General features: G+C 38.0%; 1 protein-coding gene across 3 annotated transcripts in view; it reads left to right on the forward strand.

The window, feature by feature from the left end:
• Positions 1-24,633, forward strand: part of tox (thymocyte selection-associated high mobility group box) — a 73,692-nt gene that overhangs the window by 39,269 nt on the left and 9,790 nt on the right. Inside the window, exons 2-6 of one of the 3 annotated variants that reach the window (XM_036521969.1) lie at positions 827-892; positions 3,371-3,478; positions 14,207-14,458; positions 22,394-22,648; positions 24,124-24,354. In XM_036521969.1, the coding sequence (XP_036377862.1) occupies positions 827-892; positions 3,371-3,478; positions 14,207-14,458; positions 22,394-22,648; positions 24,124-24,354 (912 nt within the window). The remainder of the gene's footprint in view (positions 1-826; positions 893-3,370; positions 3,479-14,206; positions 14,459-22,393; positions 22,649-24,123; positions 24,355-24,633) is intronic. The other 2 variants (XM_036521970.1, XM_036521971.1) reach the window with 2 other exon arrangements.

Genomic DNA, 24,633 nt, shown 5'->3' on the forward strand with positions numbered 1-24,633 from the left:
ACTGTGTGTTGTGACACATTCCTCCCGTAACCATCATTAAAATTTTCTGTGACCTGTGCCACAGTAGACCTTGTGTCAGTTCAGACCAGACGGGATAGCCTTCGTTGCCTTCGCGCATCGATGAGCCTTGGGCGCCCAACACCCTGTTGCCGGTTTGTGGTTTGTCCCTCCTCGGACCACTGTCGGTAGGTACTCACCACTGCTGACCAGGAGCATCCCACAAGCCTTGCCGTTTCAGAGATGCTCTGACTCATTCGTCTGGCCATAACAATTGGCCCTTGTCAAAGTCGCTCGGGTCTTTACTCCTGCCCATTTCTCCTGCATCCAACACGTTGACTACGAGAACTGATTGTTCACTTACCATCTACTCTACCCAGACCTTGACATGTGCCCTTGTTTGGAGATGATCAACTTTGTTCGGTTCACTTGTGAGTGGTCATAATGTTTTGGCTTGTCAGTGTATGTATGAGCACTGCCCAGACTGAGCCATTTTGTTTTGTACTACATTGCAGATGAAAGGAAACCATTATTTTCTTCTTTGCCTGCTGTAATTACGAGTGCACTAATTACCCCCAAATCACTGACATCCAGGGTCAATAAGAATGGAAACAGGCACATTAAGGACAATTCACACAAAACAAAGACAATCAACAATGCCCCCTGGAGAAAAAAAGAACAATGTTTGTTTGTTCCCCTCTCTCTCTCTCTCTGTCACTCTGTATACATGTATTAAAAAAGTGTCTGTGTGTATCTGTCTCCAGCTCTGTTTTTAGAAAGACTGCGCAGTAAACACTCTCTGAATTGTTTCTCGTTCTTCTGTTTACAGTTTGACAGTGAAAACATGTACATGAGCATGTCAGAGCCGAGCCAGGACTTTGTGCCAGCAAGCCAGGTGGGTTAATTAATCTTCACTGCCTCCTTTCAAGTCGTAATTAAACAAATTTAAAGGGATGCATTGCAAATTAGTGGCACTATCAGTAACTGCCATAATCAGGAGTAATTATAATTTACAAACAAAGCATTTAAGCCTTGCTTCAAGTTAATGAGATATAGCTGATAGCACCATGGTTTATGGGTTACTGAAGGAGGGTTTCTTTTTTCATCAATTCAAGTATAAGAACAGCTGCTAGACAATTCTGCTGCACCAGTATGGTTCTACTTACCTTTTGGAAAAGATAGTTTTCTAAACAAGTGCTGCTGAATAAATGGGTATTCTCCACTACCCAGCTCTACAGCTAGCTGGCTGTTTAGCAGGATAAGCCAGGTGTTGCATACAGTGTGTCTTTTTGTTCACACTATTGACACGATACTTTGCTATCAATCTGTGTTAATGCCGCTCAGATAAAGACAGATGTATTTAATGACAACGGGCCAGAGGCAGTGAATTCAATCAGTGCTTGAAAACATTATCAGTTGCCAGTGCAGTTGTTATGAATGCATTTCTGCATTTATTTTACTGATTATTATCATTGGGTAAAAAGAATTATAACAGCATTTACCACATTCCACTTGATACAGTGATAATGCTCTGTACATAAGTGGGCCGGGCCATTTTACTGAACAGCGCTGTAATTCAAAAGGGCGGGGGTAATGGTTTACAACTATAGTACGGTCATGTTCTGTCTGTGCACATTATATACAACTTAGTTTGTCACCGCTATTTTCCTACAGTGCAGAATGCTAACACAAGATAGGTAGCGTTGATGAGATATTTTCTTTATCCTTACTCTTGCACAAGTTATTACTCAGCTCTTCCTTCTAAAACAGCTTTGTATATTCTCTGCAATTTTCTGTGCTCCAGGTATTTAAAATAACACATTAGAGCATCAAGAATTTGGCCCAATGTTTTATTGCATTAGTGCAAATAAATCCAGGGATTTCCATCGCAATTAAACTGTGTAGTTCATTCCAGAGACTTTTAATGTGACCCAACATAAACTGTTTAGTCTGGTCTTTCCTGAATATTTTTCCTTACGTTGTTCTTCCGTTACAAGGTGTATGTCGACATTATGTGTTTAAACATGAGTTTCTGGCAAGAGTTGGTGAAAAGCAAATGCAATGAAATGAAAAAATAGGAAAATAAGATCAATAACCTTCAGATGAGTGTATAAAAATGTGAGTGGGTGGTATTTTTGTCGTAATGTTTCAGACAGCATCTCACTAGGGACAAATATGTGGCTGTACTTCTGAAAGGTGTGAAGCTGTAGGGCTTTGGCCATTCACACCTTTTGCATGCAAGTTCTTGAAGGAAATGCTACACACGCTAATTGTTAGCACATTCATGTGTGCACACAGTATACCTGAAACTGATGGTTTGCTTTGCTTTTGATATTTTCACTAAGATTGCGTCAAGGCCAAATATACATACAGTTGGCTTCAGATAAGCTAATCATGCATACTTTCTGAAGTTGTTACGAAATGTATTAGATTTTGATACACCTTAATGACTTACTGGTCAGTTGATTTTAAGTGATTTCCTATGTTTTGCATCTGTGTCTGTTTACTACAGGCACTTATTGTACCCATCAGGTTCACTCGTCATTTGCTTTAATTATAAACATAGCCAGAAAGTTAAGAACACATTCTGCATAATTTTCTTTAATGCAGCACAACACTGCATGATCTTGGCCAGGCTGATTAGCCTAATGTATCATACAGAGTCTTCACCCAGCCGAAACAGGACGCTTAATGAATTGGGTAAAAGAGAAATAAAAACATTGAATGTGAGTAATAAACTAGAATGTTTGGCAGGGTTTGTGTTTTAGAAATTGAAAATAACCCTGGTGTCTGAACAGAAAACAGGCATTAAAGCAGAAGCTTTTGCATTCTGAAAGGGGTAAGAGGTCCCCAAGCTCCTATCACCCACACAGTGATCTTAACACATTTAGCAGCTCAGCTAAGTTCTCTTTGAAACATGCAGTTGACGGATGAGTGCTGAGTGGTCCTGTGGTCTGTTCACCTCCTCTCCGCCACACAACTTCAGCTATTAGCCCAAGCCTAACATGAGATTTTGAATGCCTGTGCCAATGTGCTTGACTGCCAGAGACTCGAAGGCGTAAGGGAGGAAATGGTGTGGCCCTTGTTTTGTTTCACAAAGAAACAGGGGAGCAGGAGTCTGTTTGAAGTAACCTCTAGGCCAAACCATTTAACCACCTGACTCGAATGTTGCATTGGAGAACCAGGCATATCCATTACCCTGCCTGCTTTTTTTTTTTTTTTTCCTCCACATGGCTTTATCATGTTGAAGTATTGGCTGTGTGCTGCATGATGCTGCCTGTTCCACACTGACTCATGGTCAGATGTGAGACGGGGGGCAGCCTGCTAGATGTGACAGTCTCATTTGATCCATTCACCTTACATTTCACTTCAGTTCCGTGTGCCAGACAGCCCGAGCCAGCCGCAGCAAAACATGAAACAGACAGGACACCACTGGAAAAGAGAGGTGCCATCTCACATGGACTGTCCTCGACTACCCTGGGTAAATAACCTCCACACCAAAGAGCACACACGTGACCTCAGTAGGAGGGCCATTGCACTGTGCACAACACCTTGCAACACTAGTTCTGTGAATTTTCAGCAATGAAAAAAAAAACAAATGTGCCTTTTCCATTTTTTAAAAGTAACCTCTGGGATGGGATGCAACCAGCTTTGTTCACCGCTGTCAATGATATGTCCATATCCCTTATAATCATTTCCTGGTTTTCGATTTCTGAGAGTAAGAGCTGTAAGGAGTAGGACGTAAAATGTCAGCAAACTCAGTTTAAATGGAACAGTGAACAGAAATAGACCCAGCTGTGCAGCTCGTTATGTCTAGGTTTGAGGATATGTGCCTAGAGCATCTAGACAGACGTGAGATCTCAGTGATACACCATTAGCTCACAGGCTTTCAACAGGTCCTCTTAGGGTCGTAACTAGTGTGGACTAATTGCATTTATTTGATCCGGTGAACATGCAGATTGAATCAGTTATTTGTGCAGCTGGAATGCAGCTGCCAGAACTGCAGGAGAAGGAGCTACTGCCTGTGAGCTGTTACTGACAATTTTTAACAGATGATGATGCTGAATGAATCATAAGTACATACAATTACTATTAGATTTAATGTTCTGAGTGTTTTGGTTTTCACCTTGAAAGTGTGACACGTTTCCATTTTACTGTTTTGACACATGAAGTGAGGAAGAAAATCAATCTAGACTCTGGTGACAAAAATCGGTAAACATTTTACCATTTCTCATACCATACCAGTAACTTTAACAACATAATAAATTAATGAGTCAAAGAAATCAGCAAATAACTAGTTGTTCACATCCTTAAAATGTATTACCTGTTATAATTGTATTAAAATCCAAGCATGTCTCCTGTTAGAACATCTTTGTTTAATTTGTATGTCTGAAAAATGCAAATACTAAAAGATATCTTGGACAGGATTTATTTTTTTCCCCACAAATGACAGAAATAAACCACATTTCTCAAGTTTTACTAGTTTTTACCTCCTCTCTCCTCTTTTCATCATGCTTTCTCTCTCTTTGTGAGTCAATTAGTTTTATTGTTGGTTGAAATGTATGCACTGTGTAACCAGTGTTTAGATGAGAAGTAACAGTTTGTGGTACAAAAGTATCATGGAGTACATTCAGCCAGTGCAAAAAAAAAATGCTTTAGTTTTGTGAATGTTTTTTAGACTAAACCCACAGTATATGCAGTGAAATCATGTATTTTAGGGGGGATGAAAAATAAACATTAAGCAAACTCGAGTCTCATTTTTTGTAGGGCAGGAAGAAATTACATTTTGTAGCACCTGTTTCCTGCTTGCTCTTGTGCTGTTGCCTAATATAGTCACAGTTTCCAGCATCCTCTGGGTTCTTTTTGAGAAAAAGTGCATAGCCATTTGAGCTCAAACAAATGAGGCGTGCATGCGTAATCATACTGTAGGAAAAACATATCCTCCAATCTCCAGCCCCCACTGGTGTCCCTTATCCCCCAACCCCCCACCATCCCTGTTCCCTTAGGGAGATTCAGGTGATTGGGCATTAAGTGGAGTATGCTGGGTTGTACGTAAACCTGCATAGCCATATTGGGTCATCCCGTCTTAGAAAATCACAGGCTAACAGGTGTTCTCTCTGTTGGAGACTTGTGCTTAAATGGATGAGTGCACAGACTGAGAGCCCAGGTACAAATCAATGAGATAGAACACCTGCACCCCGGCAGAGCTGATGGTGAAGCGGATTCTGAAGCCACGGTCTTAGCCTGCCAGACTGGAGTCCGACTGGACGGGCGGAATTTGCTTTTGGGTTCACGCAGGTCTTGAAAGTTTGCAGAAATAAAAACAAATAATTTGTAGTGTTATTTTTTTAGCGCTGATGGCCGACAGGAGTGAACATGGTCTTAAAATCGAAGGAAGTACCAGCTCTCAGAAAGTCCCAAAAGCAGGCATTATTTATTGATGTACGTGCACACAAATATTATACACACTAATGCCCCCCTTCTTCCACTCCTAATAATCCAGTTGCATTTGTCCAAAAATATTAATTTTACCATGATATATCTGTCCTAATACTGTTTTAAAAAATTGAAAAAAACAAATCACAGCTGGACTGACTGTTCTCAGTCTAAAAAAAATAAATAAAAAATGTGCCCAGTGGGACCATTTGAAAATGATCTCTTTTTTCATATCAGTACATGCTTTAGGGCTTATAGACACAGCTAAGCAGTAACATATGGTGGGCTACTGCTCCTGAAATGGTGCTGTGAAGAAACAGTATAACTTGATTATGGTAATATGATCTGCAGTAATGATTTTTATATATGGCGTGTGCAGAGGGCCAGTTGTGCACTTCAGTAAGCTTAATGAGTGCCTTGACTCAATGATATTTTTGAATTGCATATTAATTTGTTTCCCCATTATATTTTCTCATTACTTGCACTCCACTGTCTACATACATGCATGTGCTACACTGAAAAAAAATGATCAAATGTTACCAAAAAAAAAAAAGGTCTGAGTCCATAGGCTGTGAAGTCTGAATTTCACATTGTAAACTGTAAAAGATATATACTCAAAACAAAAAAGATCCTATGGCCTCCTCTGGCTGAGCAGCCGTAATGTTAGAAATTGAAACAAAACATTACAGGAGGAATTGAAACATAAATGTCCCATTTGATAGTGGCAGAGATCTCAGCAGGCTTTGTTCCTAAGTGGAATAAAACAGTCATCCGTCAAGGGTGAAGGCATTACTTTATCTGTGTGATCCTTTTTTTCCCTCATCTTTCTCACCATGTGTCTCTTGGCTATTAAAGAAAGTGACCTTCTAAAGGGATATGTGGAGCACAATTTTTTTCCAGCAAGTGGTTCGGCTCAGTGCACAACTAGCATCTCAGTGATTTCTGGATAAGTCAAGATGGAGTCACATGTAGAATTCTAGCATGTACTCACTGTACTGCACACTATACCAATGGAATAACTTCACACAAAGTGATGATTTTTAGGGCCACGTCTACAGACCAGTTCCACATTGTTTTCAAGCTTGCGGAGTGGCAAAGGTGATGTTGCAGTCATACGTTAGCAAAGCTGCACTCACTGCTATTGAGTCTCCATGGCAGACTCCTGTGTTTGAATGATAAGGGCCCTCCCACATAATTTGTATCCTATTGAATGAATTCCCCTCCATTTGACAGTTTTTTTCTATATGACAGGTAATAAATGCCCCTTTTCCAATTTTTTTGGTTCAGTAGTTTTAGTAGTTCAGTAAAAAAAAATAACGTAAAATATAACATGAAAACACAAAATGTCTTCATTGTCTTTTAATGCTGAAAATGCCTAATGAGAAGCCTGCCAAGTTGAAAGGAATACTGGCTGTGGGGGGGAAATGTGAGAAAACTGTTGATAGTGAAAATCATTTTGTAGAAAGTGCTTTTCAGTGACACAGAATTCAAAGTATACTTTGGCAATGTATGTCTTTTTAAAAATCTAACTTCATAGATGATGGGGAAAAAATGACAGTGGTGATGAAACATGACAGCAAAATAATAAAGGCCCTTTGTTTTCAGTTTTATCTATGTACATGTCTCAAGGAAGCAACAACTAATATTGCGTAATAACTGGCATAAAAAATGCTATACGCTAAATGCTAAGCATTAGGTTTTGTTTTTGTTGGTGGAGAGACAGAAGACCTGAGGTAACTGAATAATCCTTTGTTGAAAGACATTCATCATGATTTGCTCTAGAGCTAAAAAAAAAATAAATAAAATACCTCATACAATAGTGGGCAGTGTACATGGAAAAATGAACAACCACGTGTTCTGAGTCTGATTTCATTTAAGAATGCAAACAGAATGTAATGTAAAGGGTACTGTAGGGTCCATACAGAGAAAAAAAAAACATAATAGGTTTACATTTTCTTCAGTATTTTTTATGTATGTCCTTTACATTTAAGAAACGTCATCACTAAATAACATGTTTAATTTAAGTTATATTTCCTGTTGCAGACAGTTTGCTTTCAGTTACCAAGAATATTATAATGTTTTCAAAAACACAGAAAGGCTATTCCTAAGTGTGAAAACCAAGACCTTTCTTAGAAACCAAGACATGGGGCATTACAGTAGTGTAATCTTATATCAGCAGAGGCCACACTTTTAAAATGCAGCTTACACAGCCTGATGTATGTCAACATTGGTGATAATGAAATGACTGGAAAAGGTTTTGTAATGAACAAGAACCAAATTACTTGCTTATTTATTTTAAAATTGAAAGATATGGACAAATTGCAGAGTGGGAGGATTAATGGATTGTGACATTTCTATAGCAAAACCTTCTAAAAGTCATGTTATATGATTTTGTTGGCTTGCTAGCCACTGTAAATCATGCATATTTTTAACAACGCTCAATAAATACATATTTTTCATATTACTTGCAGGAGAAACGTTCCGAAACATTGACAACGTCATGAGAGGTTGGTTATGGTGTCAGAATGATGCCGACACTTAAACAAATAGCTAGCTAGTAATTTAAGTTAATATGAGAGATAACATTTGGCACCTGGGCTATGGAAGTGGAGGTGAAGTGTCATGTATTACATCAGCGAAGGGTCTTTAAACAATATGGCGATAAGGAAAAAAATCACACTTGCACTTTGTTGCAAGAAAAAGACTTTTTCAGTACCTTTTCCTTTCCGTGGAATTTTAGAAAAATGACAAATGAAGATTAAAAAAACAACCCTGAAAGTTGAAAACTGCAACAACTGAATATGGTTCAAGTGACAGTTTATTGTTGTGGGTTTTGCTCAGTGGAGTGGAACCGGTGACTCATTGCACAGGGACTGCCCCTGATCTTGCTGCCAAGCCAGCAGAGCCAAGGCCCACCTGAATATCAAGCACCCTCAGCTAGAACTGACCAGCTCTGTGCTTCCTTCCGAAACCACTTCACCGCCAGCAGTCTTCCCCACCCACATCAGTACTATCACCGAAACCAAGGTTCTGGAATGAGATGCAAATAACATTATTTCTAAAAGGTTATTATTTTTTCACATTTATGTATTTTACACCTTTTTTTCCCCTGGTTTCCCCCTTTATATGAGAAGCAGGTTGATGTCTCTGAGTTCCATGGTGTTAACTTGCTTTACCTGGTTATTCATCTGTATTAGTTCTGCATCATACTACATTTCTGCTCTTTAGTACTTTACATCACAGGATGCAAAGTACTGCAGTGGTTTCTGATGGTTTTCATCTGAGGTAAGCTCTCAAGTTGATGTCAACCAAACTCACACCTGTATTTGGCGTTAAGTATACTACCGAAAAGTACCGTTCTTTGTTATTGGCATGAGTTAGAGTAAATGGGTAACAGAAGAATGCAAGTAAAGGTGTTTGTTTGTTATGTCTATTTGTTATAGGCCCCTGAACAAATTACTAACATAGACATATATTCAACTTTATTAAGAGTGATTAGCTGCTCAGTGGGGCCTAGAACAATTAATTGATCAACTAATTAAGCTTAATTGAGACAGCTGCACCAGACTGGTTTAAGGAGCCGGTATAAACAGAACTGTATTGAATATAAACTTCAGAAACACTTCCAGCACTACATGTCAGTCACAAAATTTACCACAGATTAAATGTCAATGTCAAGGAAAGCTCAGTGTCCTGTGGTTAACAGCTCTGGTTTTTGCATAACGAAACCCTGTCATGACTAATGACTTGATGAGTTATTGCTATGGAGTTGTTGTCATTGGAGTATTTTATTCTTCGCTATGAACGTTCCTTTTTTCAAAAGAAGTAAGTATATGGAATTAATGTGTAGGCCCATACATAGGAATAAGAACAGGAAAGGTAAAGGTATGTTACATCTGACAAAAAGTAAAGCTGCAGTCAGTTATTGGCTCAAATAAATCTAGGAAGCATCAGCCTAAAAGACAAAAAGGCTTTGCCTCTTGTGGCAGGCTCATAACATCCAAGTAAAAAAACACGTGCTTGACCCCAACGACCTGTGCTCAAGTAAATGCCATAGCCCCATTGTATTTGTTTTGTTGAGATTCTCTTAACAGATGCTGGCAGCTCAACAAGTCTAAACTAGCTACAGACCCTGACTCAGTGTGTAACATTCAAATGATTACTGCTCACAGTCCCCAAGGTATTCATTACAGACAAAATTGCTCTTGTGGCCTCCCATACAAGCTGAGTTGTGATGGGAAATGAAAAGCTGCCTGGAAAAATAGGCCACCTAATTAAGTTAAACTACTGTAGCATTTAGCCTGACATCTTCATTACTCAAAATTAAAAAAGCTGCTTCGTTTTAGTGTGCAGGTTACCCTTGTTTACATTTTTCCTTTAATTGGTTTTCTTTTGAATGAATCTCTTGCAAACCACACAAAGAGCAGCACAGTGTTACTGTTCTCACCTGTGAATTAGAAAATGTGGTTTGGAAAAATTACAAAACTAAACTTAGGTTTACAAGAAAATGAACTGGTGACTACCTCAAGGCGTCATTGCTAGTAGATATGAGACGTGTGCTTCCGTTGGCCTGCACTGGTCAGCAGGAGTGAAATTGGGTGGTCAAGACATTTCTAAGAAATAATTTTTGATGGATGAAGGTTTAAGTGACCTTGTCAATGTGGCCTCACTTTACTTTGAACTGGCAGAGAGCTATGAAGAACACCCCCCTTAATGATGAGCTAAATTAGAACATGCATCAAAAGGAACTCCGGAAGCCAGTGTATCATACACTGTTTGTGTTGAATGCAAAATACAGTTTGAATTTACAAGGTGTAAACCATTTAGTAATAATATTAGAAGTTAATAATTTAGTAATAATATTAGAAGCTTCTAATAAAATTAGAAGTTTACAAATAGGAATTCATAAAATGAACTGGGAAGAATAAGCACCAGTGTCTCCCTGTGTAAGTCTGTGTAACAGTTTTCATAAATGTGAGAAATTTAAAGAATATGATAAAGATTGTATATGGAATGGTGTTTATAGTTTGCTATCGACACATGAACTCAGGTTTTCATGTTTTTCCTTTGATTAAGCATCCAGATTTTACTTATGACACGCATTCAGGGTTTACCTGGCAGCAAGCAAACACAGCATAGTCTCAATGCGGTAGTCCTCTTTGTTATTTACTGAGAATGGCATATTGTGCTGCCTGATGGCAGAATATCTTTTCATATACATTTCCTACAAGACACAGAATGGTCTTGTTCTGGGACTCATTTTTGAAGAGTCACACAGGCCAGGATTGCTTTTCCATGTCATTAAATTTATATCGTGTTTTTATTTGTTAGGTTGTTTTTTTTTTTAATAATTTGAGGTTGTTTTAATTTGTTGATAAATCATATTGTAATGTCAAAACAGTGACATTCAACAACATATTTCTCTCATGTTTTTGTGAAATTCATATGATTTAACTTGTACACATTATTTCTGTTGTATTTCACTAAGTGGGAGCACATATTGTTGTGCATGTATAGTCAGTTGGATTTTGGCATACACATGTTCAGCATGCAATGCACATTTATTACCTTTTTCATTTCATAGAGGTGTTGTAAGTATTGTGCTGTCACATGCTGATTGCTATGTGTTTGCATGATTGCTGGTTGTTAGTGCAGAGCACATAGTCATTGTTTGTAATTATCAGTGGATTCAGGTGTCCTTTTCACACCTGTACCTTTACTGTCGCTTGTAAGATCTGAGAGGCAGCCATCTGCAGGAGAGTGTCCTTTGTCAGAATTGTCTGAGGGAGAAAGGAGCTGTGTAGCTACACTGTTTAGTAATGCACTTTTTCATGGGAATCTGCTATTGAGTTATGCTTAGAAAGGTCTGAGGCATACCCTTTGAAATGTCAGTTTTAAAAATTTGGTGAGTGGTGTTTGATATTAACCCAACTGTATTAAACACCAGACAATTTACATAAGTTAAATTGTCAGCGTAGGGTGTAGTTTAACTGTTTACCTTTGGCATAAATGCACTGTTGATGAATAAATCTATTGGACTTGAAAGTGCTATTTTAGTAGCATGATAGACATGACACCCTATGTAACTATGGTGTAACATAAAAGGTTAAGGAAACATGGAAGCTCAGAATGTGCTTTGGCGAGGTTTGAGCATGCATTCCTCATTGTAATCGAGGCTAAAATGCTCAACATTGTTCTCTGGTCTGAAACACACACACACACACACACACACACACACACACACACACACACACACACACACACACACACACACACACACACACACACACACACACACACACACACACACACACACACACACACACACACACAAAAGGACATAAGCAAAATAACTTGATGAGCAACATCCCATGGTGATCCTTTTTCAAAACACACCTTCCACCACTGACACCTGAGAACACAGCCAGGGCCATAATCTAACAATGTGTAAATGGAGGGCTCCATCCTTTAAGTGCAGTCTTGGAACCCCGGCAGCATTAGTTCCCCCCTGTGAACCTCTAAAGAGCTTTGAAAGAAGCCTTATTTTGGACTCTCAGGTGGGTGCATTTCAGGGTAAATAAAAGAGTTTTTATTGGATACAATATGTAGTTCACAACATTCTAAGATCCTGCAGGGGAGACAGGATTACAGTTATTGAACACTGATAGCCTGCCATGCACTCTGCTGGTTAAGGACTTCAGCAGTTTGCAAATGTGTGAAGCAGTCCATGGATTCAGGCTAAATACACTTCAGCTATTAGATGGGTATTTTTGCAGTGGTTTATGGATGACCTTTAGGTTCTAACTTGATGCTTTTTTTTAAGGTGGTGGAAAAACCTCAAAGTGAACCCCACCATGTGATTTTAAATCACCTTGGTAACACAATACAGGTTGTCTGTAAAATTATTTGCATTGATTCATTTGTTTTAAAGTCATATTCCAGTATAAGCTATAATATTTTCATGCACATCACACTGAAACTTTTTGTATATCTAATTTTTTATGTTCTCACAACACTGTCATGGTCATTTTTTATTACACCTTTTTCCTATTGATGATATATTGTCAGGGTGGTGATCTCCATTTAGTCAGTAATTTACAGTTCAGAAAAACAAATCCTTGTCCTTTGGCTCACACTTCAGTATTATGTATTTTTTTTTCCATGAAAGCAACATCAGGATGTACTTGTCATAGAAAAATAATACCAAGATGCAGCGCACAAATTGTACGGTACAATTTCCCAGTAAATAAACCCATAACCTTTCCCTTGCAAGGAGCAGGTGTCGTTAAATATGGTGCACTGTTGGGAAGTACTTGAACAGATTTTCTGTCTTAACACTTTCAATTGCGGTAATCAGCTCCACTCAGTCTTGATCTCTGAGAAGAATTATCTTTTAGGGAGCTCTTACAGCTCTGAGCAATCCAACTCGACCGTGTGTGGGAGCAGCCGTGACAGCCCCGCATTTGTATTCAGACAGCTACACTCATAAACTTTTCAAAAGTAAAACAAGAAACCTGAAATACCATCATAGATCAATTTAACATACAGCCATAGCCAGCTTTTTTGAGATTGCTTGGCAGCAAAACCTTTTTTTCCCCGCTCCCCTTGTGCTCTTGCTACAGAAATGATGCCAATATGTTGTCCCAAACTAATGCAGACATCTGTGAGGGGAAACGCAATCAAACATGCAAATTAATAATAAGATGAGTTTGCTGTTAGAAAAGGGAATTAATCTGAGGTTCATTAAACACATTATTGCGGCCTTTTGAGGAGACAGTTGGGCTTAGATTTTGGATGTAATTCTTCCGTTAATTGCCTTAACTGGCAGTTTTACAGGATGGATTATTTTTTTCCCCTGAATAAAAAACTTATGTAGGAGGTGGCAAAAAAGTAATTAATTTCTCCACAATGTACATCTGCAGGGTCTGGATCCTGCTAAAACCTGTTACAGACATTTTAATGAATACGGCTTTCAGTTGGATAATTTCGAGAAGTGTAAGAAGTTACAATTTGACCATCTTCCAAGTCAATTGTTGTTACCTTGAATTAAAACAAGTGGGATTTTTATTGAAAGGAAACGCTTTCATCTGTCGTGCTGTTAACTGTGAAATGTTCATTAGGAGACGAAGGCATGTTTGCCTCACAGATGGTGATGCAGACGTGATTTGCCGCACCTCTTTGAAACTAGAGCTCATCCCGGCATTGTGTCCAACTTGAAAACATATTTAAATCCGCGAGAAATTAAAACAAACTTAAACGATTCACTCTCTTCTCTTTCTTTCATCTAAATTGCTCCATTTCCATTCACTTTTATTTCTGCTCTGGCCTGGGGTGAAAATAGAAGTGTTTAATTAAATAAAATATTTTAAGACTTACTTGTTACTTGTGAGGCAATTCAAAATACGTTGTTTTAGCTCACTGACATTCTGAACAAAAACAAGGTATTTGTATCATTTGTTCTTTGGAATTATTGTATTTTTGTATGAAATTCACTACCTTCTTGCACATATAAGGTCATAAAGATATATTGCCTTGTTAGGCTTGATACCGAAGGTAATTCTGCTTTTACTGTGTGATCTCTAAGTATGAACACAGAATCTGAAGGTCTGAACTGTTTTACATTTTAAACTGGGATTTTTTTATGAGACCATTAAGCTACAAAGACTTAACATTTTTATTATTGTACAGTATACATATTCTGGCAGTGACAGTGGTGCAGTAGGTTTTCAGCTTCATCACCCAACAACGTAATGTCCTTTAATTCTCTGCCCAGGTACAGTCTTACCCAGTGCCCAGTCTTGGTGATGAAGACTTCAACATTCCACCCATCACCCCTCCCTCTCTGCCTGAACACGCGCTGGTCCACATGCCTGAGTCAGACTCTGCAGGGTACCATTCCCTCTGCCCCCCAATGCCTCAGAATGGATTACACCCCTTCCACCCACAGAACATGGACCTCCCTTCCATCACAGTCTCCAACATGTTGAGCCAAGATGGAACCCTGCTCTCAAATTCATTGTCCATGGTAAGTCCCCATTGAATCCTCCCTATGGATAAGGACGTTATTGTCTACAAGTCAGGAACACGATGTTCTAGATACAGGATGGATCTCTATTAAAAGCTGGCAATTATGTCAGTTTATTTATTTCTGCACTACTAATTTACAAACATCATAGCATTAAGACCCATGTTAATAGTCTTTTTTGCTTATTGACTGAAATTAATGGAAGGTATTGATGGACCTCCTAAAAATACAGTGTAATTGAACAAATGAGGTGTAGTGAGTAATTTTTGCAAATAACACTTGAACTACACTGACTTTTTAGTTATGTCAGAAATAAAAAGGGAGGTGATAATGTAGGTGGATTTTTCCCCCAGCTTAGTCCTTATGAAGTCAGAATGTGACACTGTATGTGCATACTACTAACTTGGAAGTGATGTCAATATTGAAGAAATGAAACTTAAGGTATGGGTTTTGCTTTACTCAAAGGAACCTCAGCATGCTGTAATGTCACACAGCAAAAAAAGAGACTTTGACTAATCGTGGTTAACCAGGATTCCTTCTTGAGCTTGGGAGACATTTCACATGGTACTATAACCTTTCGCTTGTGAAGGTAGTGACTAAGTCATTTTGACATCTTCGCTTTTGTTTCCTTTGCGGTAAGTTGATTGCAGTGAGTTACCATGCATTTGTTTCATGACTGTTACCATTTGAAACTATTGTTGAACTGAGCTGTACATCACTGCGTCTAGTGGTAAAGCCACATTGTATCTATTGTTCAGTAATGCTCATTCAAGCCTATTCCGTGGAACACTTTATTGATTTTACTCAGTCATTTACTTAAACCAATTCAGTTAGAATGCCAAGCATCATTTGATTATACTGTATTGTAAGTTATACATTAAATACTGATACTAAAATTGAGTTTCTTTTTTAAGAGGAATTTGAACAAAGATCAAGATCACTTGCATTGAGATGAATGCTGTTTCATGAAATGGTCTAGGCTGCAAGAAATTACTTAGTTTGTTAGTTTGATGATGATGTATATATATACACACACACACACAGACACACACACACACACACACATAAATAATATATATCTTGTGTGTTTGTGTGTGTGTATACTTGTGTGTATTTTTGGAGATTACAGTACATTCTTAACATTTTCACATCCCTTTGTTCCAATGTCTCCGACAAATAATAAAACTGTCCTACCATGTGTAGGCATACTTGAAACACATTGCATGCTTTAATTCACATACACTAACAAGCATTAAGTGACTGGCAGTATAATTTCAATCATATAAGTGAGCGCTTGCAAAATATGTTTGTGAAATACACAATTACAACAATTTAGATTGTTGGCATAAAAACAGTTCAACATAATGAGGAGACAGTAAATAAATAATACAAAAATATATATAGAATTACATGCATAATGAAAGATTTCAAGATTCACCCTAGGCGTTTATTCTTTTCACCTTAATGTTCTCAGTGCTGGAAGAATATCCATTAAGAGCTACTATGAATTATGGTTGCCAGGCAACAGGAGAGAGCTTGTAACCGCAGTAAAGAATGAAATAGCTGTTTGACAGAATGAATTTTCTCTGAGCATTAGCCTGTTGAAATGGTCTTTTCTGGTGGAACATAAAGTGCATTTATTTGCCTCATGCATTTTTTATTAGAAAATTATTTCAGTTCCAGGGGCTTGAATCGTTTTCCTACAGAAGATATTTGATTTTAATGTGTTTTACTAAAATAAGTATTAGAGGAGAAAGGATTTCACCTCTGAGTGTATGCATCAAACCGTGCTACGTGGACTCTTTTCAAAGGGATACAAAAATGTGTGCAGTGCATGTTACATTTTAAAATGTCAGGGCTTTCAAACCTCAAGATGACATAAAAGCAAACCATGCATGATGAGTGTTGATGTAAACAAAAATGTATAAAAAATGAGGAAAGATACTGTGTCTGACAAATTCTGGCATCAGACATGTATTGATTTAGTTCTGACCAGATGGATGCAGACTGTGTTGTCGAGATAATATGTGGGTATGAGTTTTATGTTGTTTACCATATGGAAGTGTGGTTTATATTAAATTTGTTTTATTTATTCACAAAATGGCTGATGTTTCACAGTAGGTTTGATGCAGGAAGTAGGGCAATTGAAAATGTTTAGTTAATCCATTTTTTAATATACAATACCATCTCAAACCATGTCATGTGCAACATGAACAAATAAAACAGAATATAGTCAAAAAGAGAAACAGAACAGAAATGTGCTCATTACATGCAAGCGCAAAGTGGAATTGGAAAATAGTTTTTATATTTTTTTCTCTCAGAGCCCCTTTTGAAAAAAATGCATTACAGTAAATCAGTCTCATGTATTTCATATAATCTCACCAAAATTTTGTGCCAGTGTTCATCTTCACAGATAATAATAAAATTAGGTTTATTTGGAGATCTGCTTATAATCAATGTAACATGAACTTTTCATAAAAGACAGAAAAAAACCTGTCTTTGATACCAGTCACATACTTAGTGGTAGTCTGTTAGTTTTTGGTTAATGACAACAAAGTACTGCACAGCAGTAGCAGATTACCTCTAAATGATCAACTGTGAGAGACTGGTTCAGTTTTTCAGTTCTTTACTTCTGAAAAGCAGGAATACTAACATGAGGTAAAGAAACAGAGGCAAACCTTTAAGCAAGGAAAAGAGAGTTTTACATGTTCATTATTTTTCAGCGAGTCTCCAGTCACTGGACTCACGTAAGACCCATTCAGTCCAGTGTTTTACTTACTATAGGCTTTGTTATAAAATGTCTATAACAGCATGTTTGATTTTTGTTAGTTACTGTAGAGAAACTGCCCTCTTTGAGGTGAAAACCTTTTTAACATGTTTTTAAAGAAAAACTCAATCATGGAATTCAATATGGAATGACAGCACAAAGTCTATACTGCTGAGATTAAATCATTATGTCTATGGATAATTCAGAGTCATTTTTTTAAAAATCACAAACACCTAGACAATGCTATACAGAGTGATCATCTTACAGACAGGATCATTGGGTTTGATCATGTAGGAAATACACACACCAAGGGGACATAGCCCTCCAGGGTGCATTGCAAGTTGATGAAGTTGATCAAAGTGTCTTCCTCATTTGTCATGCAAATCTTCAAAGTGCAGAACAGGCAACCTTTAGGGATTTCAGGACTGACCTTGTCAGATCGCCCCTGTTCATTACTCTCCACCTTTTGTTCTCTCTGAACATGAGATAAATGGTAGGCAGGGATGATTAATACATTCAGCTCCACTGAATGGCCAACATTATTCAGTATTATACAGCAAAAACAGAGACCATCAAGTATGACTGTCATTTTTATCATTTTTCTGCCTATTAAGATGGCAGTGTTTCACTTCAAATGTATATGTCTCTTATTGTAAACCTAACCATTATTGCAGCTCATGATATTATATATTAAACACCTGACCTCAGTCGTGTGCTAATAAAAGTTATGGGGAATATGAATTTTCTAGATCTGAAATTAGGTTGAAGAGCAGTAGGTTGCAGAAAAGAAAGCGACCATTGTATGAGTGTTTTTGCCATTGTGTGTGTCGCAGTTACAGTAACAATTTGAATAGTAACACAATTTAATACTTATAAATTTCTTAAAATTGATCCTGAACAGCTAGCAGTTGGGGCTATGAATTAATCCCATGATACCTGTGAGGTGTAAAGTATTACATTCCTGTTGTGGAATATGGTCAGTTATGAAAATTTTTTGTACAACGCTATTCAAATATTGTAATGTTACACAAGATTAAATCACACTTTTTGTCCCAGTTGTGCATATTTTTCAGCTACAGTGTATTGAACACCACAGAAGGGCATTCCTATCCATTCATACTGTGTATGGAACAAGGACTGTTGTTGTCAAAGTATTGTGGTCATGCATGTTTTATTACATGTTATGTGTATATAATTGAGAATTTCTGCTAGTGGAAATATGCTGCTAAATGTAACGTGCACATATTTGTCTGTTGACCATAGGTTGTCTTGTATTTTTTTAACAGAAACAGTTAGTGCTGAGTTTAGTTTTCTAGTGGTCTAACCCAACCCATCCCATCAGCTAGTTTGTTCGTTGGTTAGTAGGTAATTTATTTGCTACCAGTTGAAACTAAGAAAGATACTCTTTTTTGTTAGCTTGCAAACCTATCTAAATCATTTTCTTTTGGCTGTAGATTTTCTGTAGTTAATTCCATATATGCAGACTTCAGCACAGTATGGCAGTGTTGATATACAAGTGCAGTATATTTATGCAGTAATTTATTGCTCCGCACAGCAGTCAGGAGAGCAGAGTTGCTGGCTACCCAACTATAAGTCAGATCTTTCTCTCGTATTATTGCACAAAGACTACACAAGTAGTTGTAACAACACTGTGTGATGATCAACACTCTCAGATGTGGACATTTGGGTTATTTTGTGCGTAGCGTTGCTTCTACAACTTTTTTAGATGCATTTCTACTCACTTTGTAAGTCCCTCTGGATAAGACTGTCTGTTACATGACAAAATGTAAGTGTAAAAGTGTTGCTTACATAGTACAGTATGGGGGAATTTCCAAATTATCATCAGCTACTCATTGATTTCAGCAGCATCTGGGTACTGAACATTTTAAGGCTATACAATAAACCAAAACTCACCAACAGTATAGCATAGCAGGTGAACAAATTGCATGAGTCAATTCAGACTCCTTTTATTATGTGCCAGGGATAAATAAATGGAGAACTGGAGAGTGTCTTATTAGCATATCATTAAGCTGAAGATCACTGATCACCTACTTTTCAGTTCTAGGTCTCATAAAGATGTGTTGAAAAAGGGTATTGCCTTACAACAAAATAACTATGTGCCAGTCTGCCATTACTGACAAGAAGCCACAGCATTTTCCAGAGCTGTTCCTCTTACAATAATTTACTCATTTTAATGATGAAGACATAAAAATGGAATTAGCTACAGGCCTACACCAATGAAAATAATAAAACAGTGGCTTTAAGCTAATATTTAATCATGTAAATACACATTTCATTTGAAAAATTATTAAACTTATCAGTTATCACAATATTAATCTAACACAGCCTTTTTTAAAAGAGTGAGTCTAAATAATTAAAATATATGACAGGTGGGTTTCATAAACAGCATTTTGTAGATTTGTCACACTTTTTCAGAGCTTTCATATACAGTGTTAGACATCTGAAGAGGTTTCCATCTTGTAGTAACCTGGACAGTGTATACTGTGTTATAATGTGCTGGGACACACTGTATTATTTTAGGATGAGAAATCCATTACTTTAATTCAAACAGGAATGCAGCATTACATTTCACATTTATTGCAGGACTCAATAACTGCCACTTTTATGATTTCATGGTTGAAAGCACTCTATATGAAGATTTTAATAATTCAGATATGACAATGTAGAAATTTCATTTGATGCTAAATGCATTCCTTGGCTGCTAGAGAGTTGAACATTTGTGGAAATTCAACATGGCTTTCCAAAAACAAATTAATCACAACAAAAAATGACAAAAATATCAAGAGCAAGTCTGAATAGTTCTACTTTCAGGGAGCAGAGAATGAGTGGGTTTAAACATAGTTCACAGATGGGTTAAATTATCTTGAAGTTTTGCCGCTTATCTAATGATGTCCCAGTGATCAAAGCGTCAGGTACAATTGCCTCCAAACCCATAGGAGGTAACAGTAACTTATGGTCACAAGGTAACATCCTGTAATTGTCTTTGAATAAGCTGGCATTAATGAAGAGTCTCTGCCTCTGCACTGATTGTAGTATAACTTCAAGATGTCTTTCTTCTGATCTCTTGGCTTCTGAAGTCAACTGGTTATGAGAAAAATAATGATAAAAGTCTTGGGGACTACATACATGTCCTGTAAATGTTAACAAGTAAGTATGGGAAGATTATAATATTGATAAATGAAAATGCAGATATATCAAAACAAACTAGAAAACAAAAAAAAAAAAGTTCACATTTGTGACGTGAAATATATTTCGCTATGACTATGATTATTAATATAGTCATTCTGACTTGTAGTTTATAGTAATAATGCCAATGGTAGGAGATGAATAAACTGGAATGACAAAGGACAGGACATCTGTATGAACACCTGTGGGAGTCATTCTTGATCATGTATATTCATAGGGTCTTTATGCTAGCAGGAATTGGCTGATGCAGCAATGAACTAAAGATACTGGGGTTTACTGTTATGTAAGGAGATAAGGGATGTGGGTCTTTTAGAGGGAGGATTTGCAGGGTTGGGTCAGTCATAACCTCTGTGTGAGCATCCAGCAGATCCAAAACCCTGTGTGTCAGAATCATGACACAGGACACAGTAGTGGGTATAGGGTGTATTACAAATCACCCACTGAAATGAATGGTGATGGAACATCTAAAGAGACCTTTGCTCCCTGTACGTTCAGCATGACTCACACGAAAGGTTCCTCACTGTGAGGACTTTAAAGCAAGCAAAATGGCAGTGTCTGAAGTGTAAATGGGGAAAGGTCACGTGCTGTGTGTCGAAATCTTAAGATACGCACTCTGTGGAAATTTGTTATAGTTCACAAAGCCCAAAGCCCACCACTGTCTGAAATTAGTTTTCCATTGTGTGTCTGCAGTCTTGCACCATGAGCTGGGCAATCCCTCATTCTTCTCAGAAACACGCGTGGGCTAAAACATATGCTGGAAATCCTTACTATGCATATGTTTCTTTTTCCCCTCTTTTTGGTAATCTCGAGGCTAAAGAGGTGACAATGTTTTGTCATGCAAGCCCAGCCTTCTTTCCTCATCTCGAAGCAGACTTTCACACAGTGCTAAAAGTATGGTGACATGTTTCAAAGGCTTCAGGTTGTGGTCACATATTGGCCCCATGTGACTTACTTAGTAATCTTGAAACTTTGTTAACCTGTGCCCTGCCAAACAGTAACTTTCTCAGTTGAGATTCTCAGCTTTTGAGCTAAAGCAAAAAATATGAAAACATGCTTGAAAGGGATTTATGAAAATCAAGTAGGGGAATTCTTCTTTTTGGATTAATTCAGTAATATTAAGATCTAAGAGTGAGACAAATCATCATGCTGCATTTATGACGCATATTAATCTTGAAAGACAGAAACACACACGAGTTAAAAAAGTCATTTCTTATCTACCTCTTGTTTTTTTTACTTTATCAATGTCCTGGTCATACATATACATAAGCATATACATATACATATACTTATGCATTTGTGTTTATTTTTGTTTTCCTATTTTGTGGTGTATGGAGTTTTATTTTGGACAAAGTCAGTGAGTGCCTGACTCAGGCCTTGTAAGTGAAGGGCTGTGGAGCTCCACTGGCAGTGAGGCTCTTGTAGCCCCAGAGGGTAACGCACTCAGCGGAGCTCAGTGTCAAGTGATGACAGGCAGGGCTAAATGGGAAGGCTGAGGAGACGCCTCTCCCTCTTGTTCCCAAGGAAGGCTGGCACGCGTCCAGCTCTGGCTGCTAACACCAAATAGGCAGCAGCTGGTGAGTAACACTAACAAACAGGGCCTAGGGCAGCCTGCATTCCTCATTCCCATCCACCATCGGCTGTTTGCTGAAACAGCTGGATCAGTAAGGGGGGGGGGGGGGGGACCAGGCCCCCTAACCCTGACCATGCTGCACAAGGTTTTTTTTTTTTTTTTTTTTCGCTAGCCCCTTTAGTGATAATGATAGTTCTTGGTGCTGATGCTCTTGTGTAATTGCGTGTGGAGCTTGGAGAGGGTGAAATACCTTGGTGGTCACAGATTTAATTGATTTTTTTAAAGTTTAATTGCTTTTTAAATTAAAGTAAATGTATGTAATTACCAAACTAAATCTTTAGAGATACAATGAGGGCTCCCTAATTAAAAACTTGTCTATTCTATTGCACAGATGCAAGAGATGGCCAACTCTGAGACATCCCGATACAACAGTCATCCGCAGATGGAGGCTTTAAGGCCCAGGCTCCAGTCAGTCATGATGCCACACGGTCAGCTGACCACGATCAACCAATCCCAGCTCAGCGCTCAACTGGGATTGAGCGGAAACAATGTGCCCCATAGTTCCCCTTCGCCTCCAGGAAGCAAGTCCGCAACACCCTCTCCCTCCAGTTCTGTACATGAAGATGAAGGAGATGAGACCATTAAGGTAAACATGAAGAATGGCTTGACATTTTTAATTCAGAGCAAATGAAAATGTTCTGAACGGGGGCCATACCATTTTGTGATCTGAGAAAACACACCACTGTCATCATTCACACAAACATACGCTTGTCCATAGAATGAAGCTGACAAAGTTAAGGTATTGATTAGACTTTGGTAATAATGTTGGTAATTTTATTTTATTTTCATGCACCAACATAATATATTCATTTTATTAAAAGTACAAAAGAAAGTCCTATAGCGTTGGGGCATTGTCTGAGCAATTCCATAGTGAAAACATACTATTATTACTATGAGAAACAGAAGTAGACAGAAAAGTTGAACAGCGTGTACATATATAGTCAATATTAACAAAGTTTGTGTCAAGATGTAAATTTAAAAGGCAAACTTTTTACAAGCCTATGAAAAGTGTTTTACTGAAAATTTAAGAAAGGTTGGTGTCAAATATGAATTTCATTTATTGCATGATTATCATCTGTATTAGAAATCCAAGTTAGAATTTAAAAGCCATCATAACTGTGTGGCTTTAACATGATTCTATTATTTTTTCTTCCAGCCTTGTGTAAATATTTAATCATGTATTTTAAAATAGCCAAAGACATAAAGAGGATGCGTATGCATGTGTGCATGTGAGTGTGTGTGTGTGCGTGTATGTATGTGTGTGCATGTGGAGAGAACCGTAGAATGCTTCAGAGGGGAAACCCATTATTATCTCAGAGCAAGTTAATTTATTGGGAAAGAAAACCTTGTCAGGAAACTGTCAGGGGATTAACATCTGTTATTTACAGTACTGTGAGTGATGCATTTCCTGTTGAAAGTTTTCTTTGACCTTGAAAATGTGTGGAAAGGGTAATGACATTTATTACACTGTTTCAGATTTGTTCACTTAAATGTAATATCTTTTCATTTGCATCCAATTTTGTTTTGTGTAACTCATAATGGGAGATGTCTTTATGCGGCGGATATTGGAAGTTGGTAGGAATACAGTAGCAGCACCTACTGTATGTAACCAGATAAATTATATATTGATCATTTATTTGGAATGTGAAGTTTTTTTGGATGTACGGATTTTTTTGTTAAGTTCAATGCAACAGAATTGCTTTTGTATTCGTACTGTGTGGGTAACTTTGACAAGTAAGCAGAAAAACAGTGGTATTTGTTTTGTTACAGCAGGCTATGCTGAATCACAAAAGAGCTGCCATCTGAAACGAGAACGAGAATTTTTATGAAATATGTTTGATTTGTTTTCATTAATTTTGAAAGAGTACAGTCTGCCTTTAGATATGAAACCTTCGTACAGTCATATTTGTAAACACAACTACTAAAAAAAGTGGTACCATGTTATCTGAGCCAGTCTTTTTACTTGTCTTACCATTTATTGATAGGCTTGTGTCGTTTTCCCTTGCACGCCTCTTTTTTGTCGCATCACAGTTCCCTGAACAGAGCTATTGTGCATTACAGATGAACGGGGCAGAGAAAAGGCCAGCCGCAGACATGGGAAAGAAGCCTAAAACCCCAAAGAAGAAGAAGAAGAAGGACCCCAATGAGCCGCAGAAGCCCGTCTCCGCCTACGCGCTCTTCTTCCGCGACACGCAGGCAGCCATCAAGGGACAGAACCCCAACGCCACCTTTGGAGAAGTTTCTAAAATTGTAGCCTCCATGTGGGACGGCCTGGGCGAGGAACAGAAACAGGTACTTTCCACCGCTGATGGCGTCTGACTGCACGGCTGTTGCCGGTGGGAGAGGCATGTCGGAGAAAGCTCCTCAGTGCGCAGATGGACTTGAATGTTACAGCGCCGGTAAAAGCCTTGCTGGTGAGGGAGGGTTACAGTTGTGTAAAAAAAAAAAAAAAAAACGTAACTTCTTCAAAGGTGGATTGTATGGAAAAAAAAAGTCTAGATAGGTTTCGTTTATCTTCAACTCCATCCCCATACAGTATGTGGCGAGTGTGACAGATGTTTAATATGCTTA

Source organism: Megalops cyprinoides, chromosome 2 (assembly GCF_013368585.1).
Source record: "Megalops cyprinoides isolate fMegCyp1 chromosome 2, fMegCyp1.pri, whole genome shotgun sequence".
Lineage (NCBI taxonomy): Eukaryota > Metazoa > Chordata > Actinopteri > Elopiformes > Megalopidae > Megalops > Megalops cyprinoides.